The sequence below is a fragment of the Sinocyclocheilus grahami genome, unplaced genomic scaffold (genome assembly GCF_001515645.1).
Source record: "Sinocyclocheilus grahami isolate Dianchi unplaced genomic scaffold, SAMN03320097.WGS_v1.1 scaffold790.1, whole genome shotgun sequence".
Taxonomy (NCBI): domain Eukaryota; kingdom Metazoa; phylum Chordata; class Actinopteri; order Cypriniformes; family Cyprinidae; genus Sinocyclocheilus; species Sinocyclocheilus grahami.
This window is the reverse complement of record NW_015505969.1, coordinates 278,232-301,186: the sequence shown is the minus strand read 5'-3', so window position 1 is coordinate 301,186 and position 22,955 is coordinate 278,232. Positions and strand designations below refer to the sequence as shown.

The following is a 22,955-nucleotide window of genomic DNA, read 5'->3' as shown; positions in this document are numbered from 1 at the left end:
GTTTGTTATTGCTTGCTGTAATTAAATTTTGCTTTTTTAAAAAAAGATTAAGTTCATAGTAATTAATTTATTGCTGTAATTATATTATGCTCTTTTGAGATTGATTTTTATTTATTTATTGAATTATTTACTGAATTCATATGTTTAAGTCCTTTTTTTTATTTTGCTGTACATAAAAAAAGCAATAAAAAAATTTAAAATGCAATAATACACAAGAAACATTCATTCCTGAACAAGAACAGATGTCCCAAGAAATACAATTGGGAAAAAAAAAACTGTGAGTATAATGAGTATATGTAATTAAAAAATTAAAATAAAGCATTCCATCTGTGGTAAAGTTGCATATGACATTGTTGCATGCATTACTTTTTTTTCATAATAATAATAATAGCAAAACATAATGAAACATCAATAAAGTGTGAGAGTTGGTAGCTATGGCACTCACTACCAGAAAGCTGTTTAAATGTGTTAAAAAAGAAAAGAAAAGAAAAGATTATTATATTATGATATGATATACTATATGTATTGCATGTAGGGGGCATTATCACATTTATGAATTAAATTATAAAGCAAAAATATAGTATAGATTATTAATTGTGTTCATTTATAAATAGGACCGTGTGTTCGGTGAATAAAAGGCAAGCTTCTGTATGTAAAACCCGCACACTGTGCACTGAATGAAACACTGTCTGTCTGCAGTGAACTTGACTTTGGCTCTCTTCTGACCTCTGTTTATCTCTTAGCTTTACTGTACTGTACTTGCTACTGTAGAAACATCTGCAGGAAATGCAACACACACTGGAGGCTGCAGCTCCTGTAGGAATGAAATCACCTCAAACCAGATGATTTATGGGGCCTGGCAAAGCACGGCTGTCCCGCCAATTGATCACTCAAAGCTACTGAGTCTAATTTATGTTGCTGTGTAGTCAGAGGCAGCGATCACATGATGCAGGGACTGCATGAGAGAGGGTTGAGGGCAATGTGATCAAGGGGCTAATACTGGAATATGATGCTCATATTGACCTCTCTTTCAGTGTGTCTACCTAGTTTTTCCTCTTTCTGTAGATTCCTGTTGCAGCATTTGTTTGAAATTGTGGATATTTCTCTTATAGCTTCTCTATGTGCCCCATGAAGAAATTTGCAAAATCCTGATGAAAAACAAAAGGCATATTAGCATTAGGTGTTTTTATTTTTGGCAAACGGTAGCTGATTGTTGTTTGTCCAAAGTGGTTTACCAGTCCTACTCAGCTTGACCATGCTCGACCCCAGCCTCACCATATGGTAGTCCTGCTGTTCAACCATCTGGTCCCAGTTGGACCAGTTAATGACCATAAATGTTACCAATTAAACTAGTTGAAGATGGTTTTCATTTGGATTGAGGGCATATGTGTAATTAGTTCATTTATTTTAAAAAGTGTGATAGCCTGTGTGAAAGTGTATTGTGTTGCTAGGTGGTTGCTATGATATTCTGGTCTACAAATATGACTGTTCCCTTGTTTTCTTTAAAGGGGTCATATGATGCGATTTCAAGTTTTCCTTTCTCTTTGGAGTGTTACAAGCTGTTTGTGAATAGATAAGATCCCTGAAGTTGCAAAGACTAAAGTCTAAAACCCAAAGAGATATTCTTTATAAAAGTTAAGACTGGTCCATGCCCTCCTAAAATGCCTCGTTCAAACACGCCCCCACATGTCTACGTCACTGTGTGGGAAGATTTGCATAACGCCACCCAAATTTTCACACAAAGAAAGAAGCCGTAACTTTATTGTTGCTGCCACCACCGCTGCCATGTTGTGAAGACTTTAGCAACATCATATGACCCCTTTACAGGCTTCGTGAATTGCCTTTGTTTTTTACTTTGTACTGTCCTCTGAGGCCCACTTATAATGTTATCAAGATTTTTACATCAAAAAACATCATAATTTAGAAGTAATAGGCTACTTTCTGTCCTGTTTTTACCCCTCTCATCAGAACGCTCTGTTTGAAAAGGTGTGGCGGATTGTAGACTCAGAAGTAAATGCCCACTGCTATGATTGGATAACAGATGTGTATGTTTGACAGCCTACATCCTTCATAGATGGACGCTGCTGTGATTTAGGTAAAAAATGCATAAATACTCGGTACATATCGAACAATCTGCAATAACAGACAAAACACTAGTGACCACGTAATAAAAACATTTATTCACACTTGTGTGGTGTGATATTACTGTCCTTTCTGTCCTGTTTTTACCCCTCTCATCAGAACGCTCTGTTTGAAAAGGTGTGGCGGATTGTAGACTCAGAAGTAAATGCCCACTGCTATGATTGGATAACAGATGTGTATGTTTGACAGCCTACATCCTTCATAGATGGACGCTGCTGTGATTTAGGTAAAAAATGCATAAATACTCGGTACATATCGAACAATCTGCAATAACAGACAAAACACTAGTGACCACGTAATAAAAACATTTATTCACACTTGTGTGGTGTGATATTACTGTCGGATCCGATATAGTCTGTACAGCATCGTCTTTCAATCTTTCTGAAAATCTTGTGTCGAATTGTGCCTTGTTTGTAAACGAATCCGCGGTAAAATGAAGTTAACAAAATACCTAGTTCTTAGTAATGCGGTCTGGAACTTGATTAAAAATAAAGTTCACCCACTCTTTCCTAATGTTACGATCAGAAGGAAGGCAATGCAAAGACTCAGTTTTTCTATAACTTGGCACTGCACAACATCTTGTCTTCGAATCCGTCTTTATCGTTTGGTTTCTGCGTAGACCTGCGTTTGCCTCTCTCGTTATTTAAACTACATGCGCGAATCGGTGGAAGGGGCTAAACAGGCAGTAATGTAGAAACAGGCGTTGATCTTCATCTGCGGAGGCGGGGTTTAACCACACTATTATGTCATAAAGTGGCACATTCCACAACCTGTTATTTTGGCAGATTGGCTTCAATATAAGCAATATGTTTTTAGAGTAACGAGAAAGTTTTGAGTTCTGAAACTTACAGGATGTTTTTATAGTACAATGTCCTCTTGTATGTATCTCAGTTCATGAGCCCTTTAAGGAAATGCAAGAATTTGAGGTTACGGTGAGCACTTACAATGGAAGTGAATGGGGACGATTTTTGAGAAATGGGAAGCTGTTAAAAGCTTGAAAAACGTTTCTGTTAAAACTGGTGTATTAATTGAAGCTGTTTTAGGGTTTATGGTGTTGTGTTGTCATGACAACTAAGTTGTAAAATTTAATATAACTTTATGCAGAAAATGGTTAGGAAGACATTTTTCACAATAAAATCAACAGTGTTTACATCTTGTGATCAGTGCTATTTTAGTATTATTTCTATACTGTTGTAGTATTTATTAATATTTGAATTAATATTAATAAATATTTTTATATTTACTATTAGTTTTTATGTTTTTATGTAGCTTTAATTTATTGTTTTTAGATTTAGTAATTTCAGTACTTCAACTTTAAAAAATTACATTTTGGCTTGGAGTGTGCGTTTTTTTTTTTTTTTTTTCATCTAATATTTATATTTTATTTTTATTTCAGTTTTTATTTTAATTACAGAAAATTATTTTTATAGTTTTACTTACAATAACAACTAATTGTGACTATACTTTTGAATATTGAGTGTTGAGTATTTTTATATTTTTGAACTGGCCCCATTCACTTCCATTGTAATGCCTCACCGTAACCTAGATTTTTGCTAAATAAAATAAAATAAAATAAAAAATAAGGTAATCAACATTAGTACTGTCAGTTGTGCTTGACTTGTACTTAATAATAAGTACATAATGTACATTAGCTCTATATGTTTATAATACATTAGGCCTATGTATTTTAACAATTTTGTTCAATAAAACCATATGATTTCTTGCTTTTGATACTTTATTTGAACTAATTATTATTGCCTCATTGCTCTTATATATGTATTTTAAGTAATTTAAAATAAAGGCTATTGTTCACTTACATCTATTTTTATTACCACAAAAAAATGAATTATAATTTTAGGGCCCTATGAAATCCGTTTTATTTCCAATTTCAATTTTTTTCCATTTTCATTTTTTCTATACTGTGTTTTAATGGTTAAATTAAATTGTATTAATCAAAAAGCCTATCTAATTAATTGAGTTTTACAGTTGTATCTTTACCAAATTCAGTTTTCCATTATTTTCTGGATTCCATTTGAATGGTTCCATTAAATTTTAATAATCAAAAGCATCTCCAATTAATTGATTTTACTTACAGGATGTTTTTATAGTACAATGTCCTCTTGTATGTATCTCAGTTCATGAGCCCTTTAAGGAAATGCAAGAATTTGAGGTTACGGTGAGCACTTACAATGGAAGTGAATGGGGACGATTTTTGAGAAATGGGAAGCTGTTAAAAGCTTGAAAAACGTTTCTGTTAAAACTGGTGTATTAATTGAAGCTGTTTTAGGGTTTATGGTGTTGTGTTGTCATGACAACTAAGTTGTAAAATTTAATATAACTTTATGCAGAAAATGGTTAGGAAGACATTTTTCACAATAAAATCAACAGTGTTTACATCTTGTGATCAGTGCTATTTTAGTATTATTTCTATACTGTTGTAGTATTTATTAATATTTGAATTAATATTAATAAATATTTTTATATTTACTATTAGTTTTTATGTTTTTATGTAGCTTTAATTTATTGTTTTTAGATTTAGTAATTTCAGTACTTCAACTTTAAAAAATTACATTTTGGCTTGGAGTGTGCGTTTTTTTTTTTTTTTTTCATCTAATATTTATATTTTATTTTTATTTCAGTTTTTATTTTAATTACAGAAAATTATTTTTATAGTTTTACTTACAATAACAACTAATTGTGACTATACTTTTGAATATTGAGTGTTGAGTATTTTTATATTTTTGAACTGGCCCCATTCACTTCCATTGTAATGCCTCACCGTAACCTAGATTTTTGCTAAATAAAATAAAATAAAATAAAAAATAAGGTAATCAACATTAGTACTGTCAGTTGTGCTTGACTTGTACTTAATAATAAGTACATAATGTACATTAGCTCTATATGTTTATAATACATTAGGCCTATGTATTTTAACAATTTTGTTCAATAAAACCATATGATTTCTTGCTTTTGATACTTTATTTGAACTAATTATTATTGCCTCATTGCTCTTATATATGTATTTTAAGTAATTTAAAATAAAGGCTATTGTTCACTTACATCTATTTTTATTACCACAAAAAAATGAATTATAATTATAGGGCCCTATGAAATCCGTTTTATTTCCAATTTCAATTTTTTTCCATTTTCATTTTTTCTATACTGTGTTTTAATGGTTAAATTAAATTGTATTAATCAAAAAGCCTATCTAATTAATTGAGTTTTACAGTTGTATCTTTACCAAATTCAGTTTTCCATTATTTTCTGGATTCCATTTGAATGGTTCCATTAAATTTTAATAATCAAAAGCATCTCCAATTAATTGATTTTGATATTTTTTTTTTTTTCAGAAATACTGCATATTTAAATTTTTCTCCTAAATAAATTCTGGTAAATACTCCTTTAAAAAGTGTTTTTTGATTAGAATTTTATTAGTAGTAGACTAGAACACGTGGACGTGTTGTCATTCTTACACTATAATACTGAACTTTGATTTCAGTGATTTGGATTATGAGATGGACACTTGATTCCTACACTCTATGTTGCACTTTACTTTTGCTTTTAAAAAGGATTTCATAGAAATTTGGATTTCATTTGGTTTAATAAAATATAGTTTGATAAAATGTTCTTAAGTAAAATTGTTGATTTTTTGGGGGGGAAATTAACAGTTTAGATTAATCGATTAATCAATAAATTAGTCGATCGATTAATCTAAATAAAAATAGTCATTAGTGGCAGCCCTAGCTATGTTTAGGAGTTGATAGTGCTGCCATAGAAATGCATAATTCCGAGTCCGAGGACGTGAGCATCTTCAAATAGAACGTCACATGTTGTCATCTTGAGCCTACGATAAGTACATATGGGCCGTAACACCACCAGTATTGTTGTTCCCTGATAAGCCATTCCATTATGCTGAAGAGTAACCCCAAAATGACCAGAGATGCTATTAAGGGCTGACGTCAATCTCATTAGGGAAAATGGATTCTCCCAATTTAAGGAATGCAAATGGTTCCTGGCATGCCATTTGGGATTTGACGTATTGTTGTCTGAGTGTTCATGGGACCCGGGAGACAATAGTAGACTGTCTTGTCTGGTCGTAGGTTGTGGTGGTGGTGAAGGCATAACTGAAGTCAATTTTCTGCACTCTGCCCTCGACCCCTGAAGGCACTTTTCCTTAAGTACTGTCTCTCACTGAAATTGCTTTTCACTTTTAACCAGCCAGGCATAAAAACCCACTCTGGAAGGAAAGTGAGACCAGTCACTCCTTCCAAAAGGCCTTTTATTAATATCACTCCTGGAAAGATAAGCATTTTTTGGTTATGTACTAATGTCAGGGGTTGAAGGAACACAGAACTCATTCCGATATCCTACAGTATTCCATTTTTAACCTAAAAGTATCTCTGCTCTCTGTGCTGAACGTGTTTTCCCAATTTCCCTAACAGATGAAATGTCAACATTGGGTCATACCTAATTTTGTATTCAATGTATATCACATTATCCTCTGTCCTTGGATGACTTTTGTAATGAAGCAATATGGACAGGAAATGAGATCAAGATAAAGGCTGCCTTGTCCCTCTCTCCACACCGGGCCTACTAATTTTGGACTCCTGAGAGCCAACAAACTAATTGTATTAGATTGTGATTGCCCAATGAGACAAAATGTGATGTATAGGTTACAGTGGGGTTCAGATGGGGAGATCACTAATGAACATGCTTGTGCATTTTTTTAACAAATCTTAAATTAAAGTATAAATTAAAATGAAAACGTATTAAATATATTGTATTTTGATAAATTGATTAAATATTACATTTTATTTACAAATTAAGATTTTGTGGACTTTTTAATCTTAAGATAAGGTTTTTTGTTTATTTTATTGATTTATTTTTTTAAAGAATCATCTAAATATGTTATCTAATACTGACATTTCTGTTCATATTATATGATTATATCATATAATATGATTCTGTATCATATTATATAACAGGATGTTTTCGCTTCTTGTCTGCATATTAGCATTGTTACCTAAAAACGCTCTTTAGGGTTTTGATTTCTGAAGAATATTTAAAATGTATCCTGAACTTTGCTCCTTTTATGAATTTATGTTGTTTAAGGGCTAGATGGTTGCTAGATGGCTATATGAATAAATTATAAATAAAAATAATAATGACGTTTAAATGTTAAAATCCACTTAGATTAACCAGATGTATAGAGATACAAAGTTTCCATTTTGTTCCTTTTATTAAATTCTGCATGAAATGAAAATTCATTTTATTTTCTAAATGCATGTTATTGATCTTATTGTGAACGATTCTTCCATTTAAATGTTTTGTTTTTACATTGCCATTTTCAGTTAATGCATAGTTCAGTTCATCTTCCAATGAAATGACCAATGTGATCTCATGAGAATTTGTATGTATTTTACGTAAAATATGGTTGTACAAAATGTACATTTACTTAGCCTATGTTTACACAGACAATAAAACAATACAATACTGACATATTTACACCATCTAAATGTACAATAGGCCTACTGATGTATCGATAACACCTAAAATGTAAATAATTTACGCATGAACAACTTTACAGATTTACAAATGAATCCTTATCGCTGAAAGTAAGTTGGACATACTACTGCTCACTGAAACCTGGCAATTACCTAATGACTTTATGGAACTTAATCTGTTGACTCCTTGTGATACTGCGAGAACCACCAACTCGCTTGGGGACGTAGAAAGTGTCCGTAAAAGATGTAAAAATTATGGCTCTACCCACAATAGCACTTTCGTGCAAGGTGTAGTTTATTTACAGCACCGCAGATATATACAAAAGTCCACGAGTGATGGCGTGAAGAAATATATACAGTGTTATCACCAAAGACAAAAAAATACAAAGTAGCAAAGAAACAACAAACTGTAAAATAAAGACGGAAAAGATATATACAAAATATATACACAAAGGGTATCCTCAATATACTCACTTTGATGGGGGTTGCTCAAGGCACTACTGTTGCATGCTCGCGTTCAACATGGTTAACAAGTGATAAATGTGAGTCTGGCCTCCCTTTTTATAGGACAGACTCCGCCCCTTCTTTGGACGTACCATTTTTAAAACAATAAATTTTCCCGTAACCTCTGTACATATATACAATAGCCCTATTTTATAAACACGAAACCTCATTTCAATGTAATATACACAAAATAAAACCAATAATACAAATGACTGTGTTTTTCTTTTACATTTGTCAGTCTTTAACCTATTCAACAATGGTTTTGTCCGATTTTGAGCTCAGCGCGCCAGCACTAGCAAGAATGATCACACCAAACACTTGTGATGAACATTAAACAAACATGGAAGGCACAACATAAATTAGACAATGCATGTAGTATGTATATCGGGATGAATCTGGAACAGGGTAATGTAGTGAAGTGAAGTGACATGTGGCCAAGTATGGTGACCCGTACTCAGAATTAGTGCTCTGCATTTACCCATCCAAAGTGCACACACACAGCAGTGACCACACACAAACCGTGAACACACACCCGGAGCAGTGGGCAGCCATTTATGCTGCGGCGCCCGGGGAGCAGTTGGGGGTTCGGTGCCTTGCTCAAGGGCACCTCAGTCGTGGTAATGAAGGTGGGAGAGAGCGCTGTACATTCACTCCCCCCACCTACAATCCCTGCCGGTATGAGACTCGAACCCACAACCTTTGGGCTATGAGTCCGACTCTCTAACCATTAGGCCACAACTTCCCCCCCAATGTAATGTGTGAAACTGTCCATGGGCTGTCAAGACGGCGTGTGCACCCGCTTGGCTGACAACCAAACGGAGGAGAAGGGAAATCAGCGTGGTGAGTATGCATGCGTGTGTGTGTGTGGTGCGGTAAGTGTGTATGTGTTCGCACTGTACCCAGCGGGGATATCTACTTTATCCCATCACCTCACCCTTCTCTTGGCCGCAAACTATCCGGGTACCGCAAACTATCACAGGTAGTCGGCAACCACGTTTTGTTGTCCTGGTCTATGCCGCACCTTGAATTTGTAGGGTTGGAGGCTTAGGTACCACCTCATAACTCTGGAGTTGTGGTCCTTTATTGTCTGAATCCACGTTAGTGCGCGGTGGTCCATCTCCAGATCAAACTCCCTTCCTAGGAGATAATACCTTAGACTTTCGAGGGACCACTTGATAGCGAGACACTCCTTCTCCACAGTCGAGTACCTGGTCTTCCTGGGCAACAGCTTCCTGCTGATGTAGACCACTGGTTTTCATGCTCCCACCTCACCCTGGGCCAGGACAGCCCCAACTCCTGTGGCTGAGGCATCTACCTAGACCAGGAAAGTCATGGCTTTGTAGGACTGGGCTGGAGCAGATATTCTTCTTAAGAGTTCTGAACGCTGCCTCACAGTCCTCAGTCCACTCCATCGGACTCTTTGCTGCTTTCGTCAGCAAGTCCGTAAGCGGTGTAGCGATGGTTGCAAAGTCAGGGATGAACCTCCTATACCAACCCACCAGGCCTAGAAAGGATCTCATCTCCTTCTTCGACCTAGGCCTTGGGCTCCACCGGATGGCTTCTACTTTGTCCACTTGGGGTCTCAGCTTGCTGTTTCCCAGGTGATACCCAAGGTAATTGGTCTCCTGCCTTGCCCACTCACATTTCTTGACATTGAGGGTGAGTCCTGCCTCTTGGATACGTTTCAGGGTCTCTTCCAGATGTTTCAGATGCTCCTCCCAGGAGTTACTGAAGATTACGATGTCATCCAAGTAGGCGGCTGCCCACCCCTCACACCCTCGTAGAACTTGGTCCATCAGTCGTTGAAATGTGGCAGGTGCCCCATGCAGGCCGAAGCAAAGGACCGTAAAATGGTATAGCCCAGAAGGTGTGCTGAATGCTGTATATGGTCTGGAGTCATTGTCAAGGGGCACCTGCCAATACCCCTTGCATGTGTCCAGGGAGGTAATATATTGGGCCGGTCCAATTCTTTCCAGCAGGTCGTCTATTCGCAGCATGGGGTAAGCATAGAAACGTGACTGGGCGTTCAACTTGTGGAAGTCTATACAGACACGTAGCGTTCCGTCTTTCTTCGGGACAATGACTACAGGACTGCTCTACTCACTTCTGGATGGCTCAATCACTCCCATTTACAACATAATTTCCACTTCGTGTTTCAAGGGTTCAACTAACCTTTCTGGCACTCTGTAAGGTCATTGTCTTGATGGTGTTGGGTCATTAAGGTGGATTGTGTGATGGATTAACTCTGTCCTCCCCGGCCACTGGCAGAACAAAACAGGGAACTGTTCCAGGAGGCTTTGCATCTGAGCTCTGTTAGGACCCTGCAGGTGCTCCAAGTTCACCTCAGCTGGTTCTCTCTGTGCCCTGGCCTCTGGCTCTGGTTGCTCATCCATCGCCCTCAGTCACTTCCCTCACCATCATTGTCATTCCTTGACTCACAGGTGGCTCTTTCCATTCTTTGAGCAGGTCGATGTGATACATCTGCTTAGCTTTCCCCTTATTTGGATGGTGGATCTCATTAGTCACCGGTCCCATCTTCCTCACCATGGTGTATGGCCCTTGCCATTTGGCCAGCAGTTTGTTGGTGGATGTTGGAAGTAGTAGTGGTACCTTCTGCCCCGGCTGTAGCTGTCTTTGTTTTGCATTCTGGTCATACCACGTTTTCTGGGCTTTCTGTGCCTCTTTCAGGTTCTCTCTTGCCTGTTCTTGATAGCGTTACAGGTGGATCCTCATCTCCAGAACATACTGGACGATGCCCCTCTCCGCCCTGCACCAGACTACTGTGCAAGTCTGGCAGCGGCTGCAGACCTGCTCTAGCTTGAGCCCGGGTAACAGCAGGACATGAGTCTCAGAGTTCATGGTGGCTTGTAACAGTTTGCAGAGTATAGGTAAGTCTCTTCCTAAAATCATATCAGCAGGCAGATCACAAGCTATAACAACATTCATCAGAAATTACTTTTCTTGTGTGCACACAACTACCTCAGCTCTGGGGTACTGCCTTACATCCCCATGCACACACTGGACAGTTGCAGTGGTTGCATAGTCAATCTTTGAAACAAATCATGGCTTTAGGAGATACAGGGAGCTACCAGTGTCCAACATTGCGTTCAAAGAATGTCCATCAGCAGTTACATACAACATTTGACTCTCCCCTCTAGAGTCAACATCTTTGTCCTCTTCTCTGGGCACATAACAAAATCCTGTCAACTTCTATTTTAACACAGAACACACAGTTGCTTTGTGACCTGGCTGTTGACAGTAAAAACACACCAGTTCTTGTCTCTCTGCTTTTGGTTTGTGTACACTGGTAATGCTTTCAGCTAGACCTTGTAAGGCCCCAACACCAGCAGTGTTTTGTTTATGCACAGTAACTTTAAGTGGTTGAGAGCATGGACCCCCGCGTACTGAAGAGCCAGTTTCGCTGCTGCTAGTCCTGTTGTCGGCTCGTGTTCCCGTACCCAAGTTCGGCTGTCGTAGGGAAGCACACGAAGCAGCTGCTCCAGGATGATGATCTCCCCGATCTCCTCCTTAGTGTGCAGATCAGGTCTCACCCAGTGGCAGTAAAGGGTCCTCAAACAGTTGTAAGTCTCTGTCGGTGTCTCACCAGCAGGAATCGTGGCTGCCCGGAATCGCTGTCGGTAGGTCTCTGGCAAGATGTTGAATTTCTCCAAGAGCGCCAGGTAAGCCTCCAAAGCCTGCCCAGTCAGCATTGGAACCAACCAGAAACTCCAATCTTCCTCGTTCGAAGCTTCAAAGATAACTCTCAATGTCCTCCCCTGATACCTGGAAGACAGGTATCCTCGGCAGTTCACTCATCGGCCTCGGCTGGCTTAGAGATTGAGTTGCTGGGGGGTCAATGCTGCAAACGTGTGTGGTTCTTGAAGCAGTCGGCGTATGAAGATTCATTTGCAGGCTCTCGGCATCACTGGGAGTCTCAGCAGATCTAGCAGACTGCAGAATCACGTCCCGTAGTCCCCGGAGCTCTGCTAGATGCCTCTCCTCCCGTTGCTCCTGTGCATGGAGGAACTGATGCATCAGGCTCAGCAATCCCTCATCAGATGTCGAGCCTGTCACATCGGCCTTGACCTGTGGTGTGTGGGACTCAGATGAAGCCTTTGGAAATGCCTCCGCTCCCCCTTCATCCTCCATCGACTCTGCATCCCCATCTGCAACCGCTTTCACACAAGAGCGTAATCCACCTCAGGGTCTTTTGCCTTTCGGTGCTGTCTTACGGATAGCCATCCCATCACTGCCACCAAATGTGATACTGCAAGAACCACCAACTTTATCACATTCCTCCTGGATACTGCCATCTGTCTAAACCACGTCTCACTAGCTGAAGCGGTGGCCTAGCAGCTGTAATTAAGAACAACTATAAGACTGACAACATTGATTTTCATGCTGTTGTTAGCTTTGAATATCTGTCATTCAGAATGGCTGGTCCTACACCACTCTTGATACTGCTCATCTACAGACCTCCTAAACACAATGCAAACTTTCTCTCTGATCTCACAAGTTGCTCACTATTGCCTGTGCTCTATATAGCAATATTATTATGCTTGGTGATTTTAACATTCATGTGGTTCTGCTAAGGACTTTATGGCTATATTGGATTACTTTGATTTTTCACAGCATATTGATTTTCCTAAACACTCTCATTTTTATACCCTTGACCTAATCTGCTCGGTTGGCATTAATAATGTCTGTGTCCAGGGTCTTGAAGCAAGCACTTGAAGCACTCATTGACTTTAGTTTCTGTCTCCCCCTTGCTAAACCTAAAACCAAATCAACAATATCTTACAGAAACCTGAAAAACATAAATGCTGACAATTTCTCTATTGCTATAGCTGCTTCCTATTTGCCTCTCTCTCTGTTAATTTCTGCTGTCCTGGTGAGATAGTATCATTATATAATGATGTTACATCTAATGTCTTGGAGGCTTTGGCCCCATTAAAGTCCAGAACTGTCCCCTCAGCTCATTCTTCCCCTTGGTTTACTCCAGCGTTCAGACTAATGAAAGCGAAGGGTAGGCGTCTTGAACGGCTCTATAAGAAGACTCGTCTTCTCGTTCATGTGACCCTCCACTCAGAATTCATATCACAGTATAAAAAAGCACTTAACACCGCACGCTCTAGTTACCTGTCCACTATTATTAACAGAGCAAAGTGCAAGCCCAAGACCCTATTCTCTGAGATCAACAAACTTGTTAAACCACCATCACCCCTTCTCAATGGTTCTTCAGAACTTTGTGATGATTTTCTGACAATTTTTACACACAAAATTGACAATATTTATCAATCCTTTTCTTCTGTTGTTCTTCAAGAAACTGCTACTTCCCAGATACTTTACCCACTCTCAAACTTTTCACTCACTAATACATCTGTGGTTGAGCATCTGATTATGAACTCTAACTCCTCTACCTGTCAGCTAGATCCTATTCCAACACACATACTGAAAAACTTTCTCCTCTCTCCTTATACCTATCACCCACATGATAAAGTGCTCCCTATCAATTGGTTATGTACCGCTTGAATTGAAAATAGCTATGATCACCCCTGTACTTAAAAGACCTGGCCTTGACAACACAGTTCAGAGTAATTTCAGACTCATTTCTAACCTTCCTTTTTTATCTAAGGTCCTAGAAAAGGTGGTCACCAAACAATTACAGACTCACTTGGATAAAAATAATCTGTATGAATCATTTCAGTCCGGATTTCACCCTCTCCATAGTACAGAAACTGCCCTTCTAGGTGTAGTGAACGACCTCCTGCTTGCTTCTGATTCAGGTGCCCTTAGCCTTCTGGGGACCTGAGTGCAGCTTTTGATACTTTTTGCCATTCTTTACTGCTATCTCGTTTGTCGGAGATCGGCATTACTGATACTGTCGTACAGTGGCAGGGTTTATATCTCTCAGACAGGCAACAGTTCATTAGCATTGATAAATCCAAATCTCATTCTTTCACTTTTTCTCGTGGAGTGCCTCAAGGATCTGTCCTTGGTCCACTTCTATTCTTAATCTACATGCTTCCTCTGGGTCAGATCATCCGGCGCCATGGTCTAAATCTCCAGTTACGATGATGATACGCAAATCTATTTTACCCTACAACTCAATTCTGTTTTCCCCCCTACTTCTTTTACATCTTGCTTACATGATCTCAAAGTATGGATGGCCCAAAATTTCTTAAAGGGGTCCTATTATGCTCTTTTACAAAGTATTGATTTTGTTTTGGGGGTGTACTTGAACATGCTCTCATGCTTGGTGGTTCGAAAAACGCATTATTTTTCACATAATTTACATGTTTAAAATACCTTTCTCCCCAGGCTAGCACAAACGGCTCGATTAGTTCCGGCTTTGATGAAGGTCCGCCTTCCGAAAAACAAAATGTGATGTGATTGGTTAGCTTTCCCAGTGCGTTGTGATTGGCGAACAGCTTAGACAGTGTTTCAGTACTGCCTCTTGCTCTGTCTTTCAACAAAAGCTTTTGGCAAATCCTGCACTTCTCACTTGTGATGTGGAAGCTGTCCTCAGTAAAATGCGCAGCACACAATAGCAAATTGGGGTTATAATGCTCAGGAACAGAGTTAAAAAGTAAATTGCAACCACTGTTTCCTGACATCATCCGCTTTCGGAAGTGAAAAAAAAACAGCGTTTCAGGCGGTCGCACACCGAACGAGAAGCGCAGCGTTGCGCCACGTCTTTAAAATTTTAACACATTATTTTTTATGAGTGTAGGCAAACCGGCGGCATCTGTACGCGGCGCCCAGCTACGTCGTGTTGTACTTGTAAGAATTGTTCTAGATCAGCGGTTCTCAATCCCAGTCCTCGCGTACCCCCGCTCTGCATGTTTTGCACGTCTCTCTTTGTTAACACACCTGATTCAGATCATCCTGTTAGAAGTGAGCACCGTGCATGAACTGTGTTCCGATTGACATGGTCCCTACACAGTGTCCATTACTCCCTACTCCCTGAGTGGGGGAAATCCATTGAAGTTTACTTCACTTCGGAATATTCATTTACAGATTTGCGCTGCGCCGCTGCCTGCAGCGTCTTCACACACAAACGAAACTTACTAGAGAAGCGTGAAGTGGGACATAATATCCCACTGTAAATAAATACAATTAAAATTCACATCTCGCACACTTAAGTGCCCTTTGTATGGAACATATACGCTCCCTTCAAACTGGAATCATGGAGGAATATCCGGTAATGTCCACTTCGCAGGGCACTTACAGTCAAATATAACACGTATGAAGCAATAAGACAAACATACAAAATGTGCAGAGCGGGGGTACGCGAGGACTGGAAATGAGAACCGCTGCTCTAGACATGCCAAAAATTTTACGCTACAGCACAGCAGCTCTTCTTCTTGGTTTTCTCTGACGCACTAACTCTGCAACAGCTCTTCTTCTTCGTCATCTTGTCTCATGCGCTCACTCAACCAAGCGTTCTAACCACAACCTCACCCCTCCCCACCCCCCAACCATTCGAATTTCTGTAGGCGGTAATTCTTTGTAATGAAATTCTAATGAGCCGCTTTGTGATATCATAAAGCCCGGAAACCAAATAGTGTAGTCCAAACGAGCCATTTGCTGTAGTTCTTGAAAATTTATTTTTTTTAAACTAAATATCTTCCTTTGGAGTGGACTTTGAGATTTGTAACTTTCTAGATCTTTTTTATGCCCAAACATACACACTACACACTGACTAAAATTTAAAAAGTGAAAAATCATAATAGGACCCCTTTAAAGTTAAATACTGAAAAAACTGCATTTTTGTTAGTTGGCCCTAAATCCCTTGTCTCCTCCCAACTTGACTACTCCATTAACATTGACGGAGTTATAGTCCATCCCTCTTCCACTACACACAATCTTGGTATAATGTTTGATTCTAGTCTATGTTTTGAATCCCACATCAATCAACATGTCAAATCCTGTTTTTTCACCTTTGTAATATTGTCCGCCTATTACCATCTTTAAATTTCAAAGATGCTGAAACTGTTGTTCATGCATTTATTACGTTGCATCTGGATTACTGTAACTCCTTGTTTTATGGCCTACCCAACAAAGCTGCTTGCAGCTTATCCAAAATTCAGTTGCTCGTGTTCTTACATTTACCAGAAAATCTGCCCACATCACTCCAGTTTTACAGCAATTACATTGGCTCACTGTCACCTATCGTAATCAGTTTAAGATTCTTGTTTTAGTTTTCAAGGCCCGTCATGGTTTAGCACTTTCTTACCTTTCTGAATTAATTCTCCCCTATGTCCCTGCCTGTACTTTGAGATCGAGCTCTGAAATTTTGCTTGCAGGAGCCAAATTCCGGCTATCTAGTGTGGGTGGTAGGGCTTTCTGCATTTCTGCTGTCAAGCTCTGGAATAAACTACCACAAGATCTCCGTGTTATCTCTTCACTCCAGACCTTTAAAACTGCTCTCAAAACTCACCTATTTACAATGTTTCTTAATTACTTGCCTTAATTTTCTTTTCTATGCTTTTGTAACTTATCTTGTATATTGCATATTATTTCACCTCTGTCTGCTGTTTGGATATTTATATGTTGTATACTATCTGTTATTTACCTTATGTAAAGTGTCCTTGGGTGTTTGAAAGGCACTATATAAATAAAACATATTATTATTATTATTATATTATTATCTTTATGAATTTTGAAATCACGGCATTAACATTTTATTTTATTGTATTCAGTTATCATATCAGTGGCATTATGTTTTCAATTGCGTTATGAAGTTTACTCATTTACTTAATATGAAATAACATTTCGTTCTGTTCTGTGAGTTCTGCTGCCAACTCGTTCTGAAGAATACTTAGTTAAATAAGACTACAGTTTAAAACCTTAAAATGAATAATATTTCTGCAATCATTTAACCATTACTTATCACATAATATTTACTTTGCAGTTGGACAGAAAATGTGCTTTCTCCGACAGGCTGTGACTGACAACAAAACCATAAAATACACTAAAAAACGCAATTTCAAAAAGAAACAATTTTATTTGTGTACTGTAATCCAAATTTTCAGAATTCATACAACTGTGAGGAACAGTGCCAAACTCAAGCCTCTATTCAGTGATCTTCATTTCCATTCTGAGCAGTAACTGTAAGCAGTAATACCCGCGCTGATGCGCTCGTTACAAATTCAAAAGTTGCCGCTTCAATAAACTTTACGACAGGTTTTACAGTAGGTAAATCGAATGCTCATTGGCACTCACCTGCTTCGTCACAGATTGCGACATGTCGTGTTTCTAGTGAGGTGTGTTTGAATGAGAAATGTGTGCCTTCATGGAGTAGAGACTGCGGATGCAACGCATCGTCGTTTGAATTACTTGTGGTACTGCTTGATGATGTGGCTCCACTTCGCTCACTACTGCGCAGACTCGGGTCCCGAATCAGCGCAAGATGTCAACGCCATAATGGGACACTGGTGGCTTCACTTTTTTACAATGGAAGAGATTGAAAGTGCGTAGTCCATCTTTTTTACTATGGTTGTAATACGTCCAAATTGTACGTTTCAGCATCAATCAAAACTTACAACGTACGTTTTGTGCTTGTAAACGTTACATACTAATACCTACGTATAAACAATGAGACCAGGCCAAAATGACAGACTTCTCCAATCATTTAGTCTGATTAAACGCTGCCATTTTCTTACATTCAACTACAAGTTTGCATTCAAATCTGCTTACATCTAATAAAAAAACTAATGGAAAAGTCCCAGTCCTGCATTTTCTTTTTCTTTTTCGATAATTTAGTTCACAGAAGAAAAGATCTGTCACAACTTCCATTTCATGGCAACTTTAAAATCCAACTGATGTTTTCTCGGTTTCTTTAACAGAAGCCAATAAACCAACAATGACTAGCTTATTTTCTTGATATGGTCGAGTCAATAGAAGGCCTATTAATCATCCTAATTCGGTCACTGAGCTATCATAGGTATTTCATGGGTTGGGTCTCCTTATTACTTGTCATTCCATTTGCAATTAGCTTCAAGATAATCAAATACAACACAACCATGTGCCATTCCCTGCACTAAAATGCCTTTACCTCATTACATTAGTCCATATTACATGACAGATGCAAACCATCTCGATCTGAGCACCTCATTCCCTCTTTCAGAGGAGGGTCACCGAGTGCTCTGAGCTCACTGTCATGGTTGATCGCATATACAGAGCTCTCTGAAGCAACTTGAAGAGTGTTGCTCCATGTAGCCTTGGGAACTTTGGGCTCCTGAGAAACAATGGACTAATTGAAGACCTACAGCAGACCCCTGACACTGTGGCCTGGCCTGGTCGTGTTCTGTTGTTCAGAAGACAGGAAAAAAGAAGCTCTATCTTCTCTCTGTACATCGCTCCCTGTGCCCCAGGCAGCAATGTGGCCTTATTTATGACACAAATCAGTCCCATCCTGTGGTTACTGATATCCTGTTATCACGTACATGCACAAGCCTAGTAGTCAATCAAACCCCAATGACCTACCAGAACTGTGAAGTCTTGTAACATCTCCACTTAGTCTGTTCACTAAATTTTGAAGCCCAGTAAACTTAACTTGGCCTACTCCAGTTTTTAAGGCATCACACCCTAAAGCTGTCTCAAACTGTAGGCAAATTATGCTGTTTTCTAAGACCTTATTTTGGCCAAACGGACAGCATTGCAGATAATCCCAGAATGCACTGCAACAAGCTCAGTGGAAAACGTTCATATTCTATTGTCTCGCAAAATATCAATACATAAATAGTTAATATAAACACATTAACTGTACTGTTGCTGGCATGAAGCAGACAAGGACGATGGCGTAGCGAACCCGAGTGCAGTTTTGACCAAAAACATAAACAAACTATGAACTTAATCCTAGACGGCAAACAAAATATCAACATGAACTATGAGCTTGATTAGACATCAAACAATGACCTGGCATGTAAAACATAGAACAGTATAACGTACTTCAATACACAACAAAGTAACGTGGCAAACATACAGCAGGGCTGCCAACTTTTGAATTCAACTTAAGAGTGAGAATTCCCATGGTGGGTTGGGTGGGGTTTAGTTAGAAAAACTGTCAGCAATGTATCGGCTAGTCAACGTCACGATTACTGGTACTGTGTTTTTATCATAAGATTATGTAAAATAAATATTGCAGTGCTGAAAAATAACTTTTCACCACAACAAAAATAGAAATGTACAGTGAGAATTGAAACATTTACAAGTCGTTACTTTTACAAATAATTGCAACCGCATTTCGCAATATGTTGATACAAAAGTTCAAATATTTTTCTATTGATCTATTATTCTGCATTTACATTGCATAATGCATAATGCGTTCATCCTCTTAGCAGCTCAAAAAAACAAACTTTTATTCAAATTCTTAATGGATTATATAGCCTAGAAAGTGCTCCATTTATAATCACTAAAAAGCTGTCACTTCAGTTCATCGCAAACTCACAAAGTTCCATTATAATCAATTAGGCTTTCTACACTGGACAATGAACCTCTTATTTACATTGCATCTACACTTTGTTACAATGAGAGGATTCGCGAGCGTGCGAAAGGGGGAAAAAATCTGCGAATTCTGATTAACTTGAATGGAATGGTCAATCAGATGTGTTCAAGAAATCAACAGGTAAATATGTGATTGGCTATATTGCCCAACACTACAAAAACATGTTTAAATATAAACTTTTGATGCTATCCAGAGCGCAAACACAAATACATACTGGAGCATTTACAAAATCTGTTTTGCCAATATCCTATTATTACAGATTCAACTGAGGATGAAAGTTGCGTAAGAAAGTAGTTGTGAGGTGTGAGAGCATGAGAACAGTGTTAATTGTGTGAGTCTCACACTGAATGCATGTTGTCAGCCACAATAAGTGCTTAAATACAAGACTATGGGTTAATCACTTGACATAATCAACCAATGACAAAACCTATGAACTTCACCTGGGTATAGATCTGATTTGAACCAACACAGAACTGACTTGAGCTAAATAATAACACTATTGCCTTCAGAATCTGAATCTGTCTTCATAGTTGAGTTTCCAAAATTGATTCTCTTATGTTCATGTTTATCACTGTAAAGCTGCTTTGACACACTCTGTATGTATAAAGTGCTATAGAAATAATGGTGACTTGACTGTGGTATGTATTTTTCAGCCTATAAGTCTATCACGTTAACTTAGCAACATGGTTAGCAACTTTTGGATTTCAATATTTGTGTGTGCTGTGTATTGTTGTGCTTAATAATTAGCTTATCGGCATGATAATGTCAACTTATATTAAAAATTAACCATGTGTTAGTTGAGTCTCCCGTGTACTTCAACAAGTGATATTTGCACGATGCATGCTAGCCGAGTTGCTACCTAAATCACTCATGGTTAGAATGCTGCCTTTGTATGCAGTAGGCAACAAGCTTAGTTTTGGAACTGAGCACAATAGTTAAAGTTCAGTGTGTAATGTTACCAACAATTCCCAGGATGTGCGGATAGAAGCTTTGTTTCTCATTGCTGCAAGCATGCTGTACTACAGTGCAAGTGCAGTAGACCTGCTTTCCCACCCACTCTACCTCCTCATTCTGTCTCCTTTGTTTGTCTGTGTCTTTCTCTTCCCCTCTTACTCTCTGCCCTTCTCAGGGGCAGATTGGAGTGGATGTAGGAGGAGGGTCATATGCACTTCCTGGGTTTGGCTCACCGCCTGGTCTATTTTAAGTTCAGAGTGCTGAGATTTTTCTTTGCTGAACCCATACAGTACAAATCAAGGATGTCACAGAGAAACAGCCCAAAGCAAAGGCCATGATGTTCACATAGCGCTGCAATGACGTAGAAAATCACATACCAATCAAGTGGCTTGACTTGCAGCATTAGAATAATGATTTTTGCAGTCTCCTGTGAATGCAGATACAGTGTTTCCACTCCTCCTGAAGATAGATGTGACATCTATATTGACTGAATTTAGGAATGCACACATGGATATTACTGCCCAAAACCCTCAATTGTCTTTTTTTCTTGACTTCATTGATCACTGCAGGAAAATGGACGAAATCTGGCTTATGTAATTGAACTTTATAGATCTGAAAAATCTGGTCAATAAATCAAATATGCTCAACTTCTCACATTCAGATGATCAATGTCCTGCTGCTTTTGTGACAATGTTGAGTGTTTGCCAAAGACTTATGAGGTAACGCACAGTTTACTAAAATGAAAGCAAAACTGGTTGTCTCAAAATTCCTAAAGGTTTGTTTTTCTTGTTTCTTCTTATAGATGACAGATCGTCAACCACCCACATTTCCCGATCCTTGGCTAATGATCTGGGTGGCTCTCTGGCCCCGCTGATTGGTGAACGCAAAACGTCTGTTCCTGCCCACTCCAGCCAGCCAATGCTGTTCACATTCGACATACCTGTACGCCACTCCCATAGTTCTCTGTCTAATAGTGCTCCTCAGGACTACCTCTTCCTCCATCAGTGCATGAGCCGCAAGAGTGAGAGTGCACGGTAAGAGCCATGATCTCTGGGGATGTGCTCATATTACATCCTTTATAGCTTAGACTGATAAAACTAACAAGATATTGTCTTCAGTACTGGAAGCTTCAGTACTTTATTTCAAGTGGTGCAACATGTAGACAAAAAGCAGAATTCATATCAAGGTCAATAAGTCTCTTAAAATATCAGATCATTTCACCTTTTTATTGTTGGCAAGGGTAATTTAGGTTGTAAAATGTCATGTGGTGCAATTCCCCAAAGGACAACTGAATATACTTAAATGTTGTGTAAATATATAATGATATTTGTTAAAAATACTCAAAATTCAGAGATGTTCCTGTCATGCTCACTCAACCATCTCAGCAGATGAATCTGACTCTTCCACTCACACACATATTCATCCAGGGGCGTAGCCATCATTTCAGAAGTGAGGGGGACCGAGATGTCAAATGTAATACCTTTTTTTTTATTGACAAGTTTTCTTTTTCTCGTATTTCTTACTTTTAATAGGCGAAGAAACCAATAAACTACAAACACTTTGTTTTCCATTTTTATCACAGAATAAGGCAGAATAGTTGCTATACTGTAATAAAGCAGCAATTACGGGGCCAAGCACTCCAAAGGCAAAATGAGGAGCTAAGCATGGCATGGAGCATCTGACCAAATGCAACAATGAGTAATAAAAGCAATTTTTGGATGATTGTAATTGAAATGGTTGAAAAATCATAAATACAACCTCTAGTAATATGATTAAATGGCTTATCACTTTTGACCAACAAGTGGCACTGTAATCAAATCATTTTGGTGTGTTCTGTGTGAGGTGACAATGGCAATTAGCACTGCATTATTCATATATGTTATTTATTGCCTGGAGATGACTTGCAAATCACACATAAACCATATATAGTGTCGTAATCTTGTGTTTATTGTCTTCACGTTTCATCAGTCAAAATGTTTGCTTTTTATTCAGCTTATGCAGTGATAGCTAGATGCCTTTGTCCGTATTAGGGATTTCCTGGCACGTCATTAGTTATTACTTCTATAGCCCCTTTCACACATATAGTCTTTATTGGTAAATTAGTGGTAATTGACCATTAAAAGATCATGTTTGAACAAGACCTTTTCAAAAATACTGGTAAATTCATTCTAGCAATTTACCGGTTTGAGAAGTTGTAAAATTACCAGTAAATTACTGGTAATGTGCTCTGTGTGAACGTAGCACAAGATTTCCGGTATGAGCACATACGAGTTCAAAATGCGCTGACGTAATAAGTCTACTCTAGGCCAGTCATAACATTCTGACGCATATGACACATT

At 38.5% G+C, this 22,955-nt stretch overlaps 1 protein-coding gene across 2 annotated transcripts in view; it reads left to right on the top strand.

Moving 5' to 3' along the window:
* The window catches only part of LOC107561751 (GRB2-associated-binding protein 2-like), a 93,360-nt gene that overhangs the window by 59,172 nt on the left and 11,233 nt on the right, over positions 1-22,955 (top strand). For both annotated transcript variants that reach the window (XM_016246228.1, XM_016246227.1), the window contains exon 3: positions 21,419-21,650. In XM_016246228.1, the coding sequence (XP_016101714.1) occupies positions 21,419-21,650 (232 nt within the window). The remainder of the gene's footprint in view (positions 1-21,418; positions 21,651-22,955) is intronic.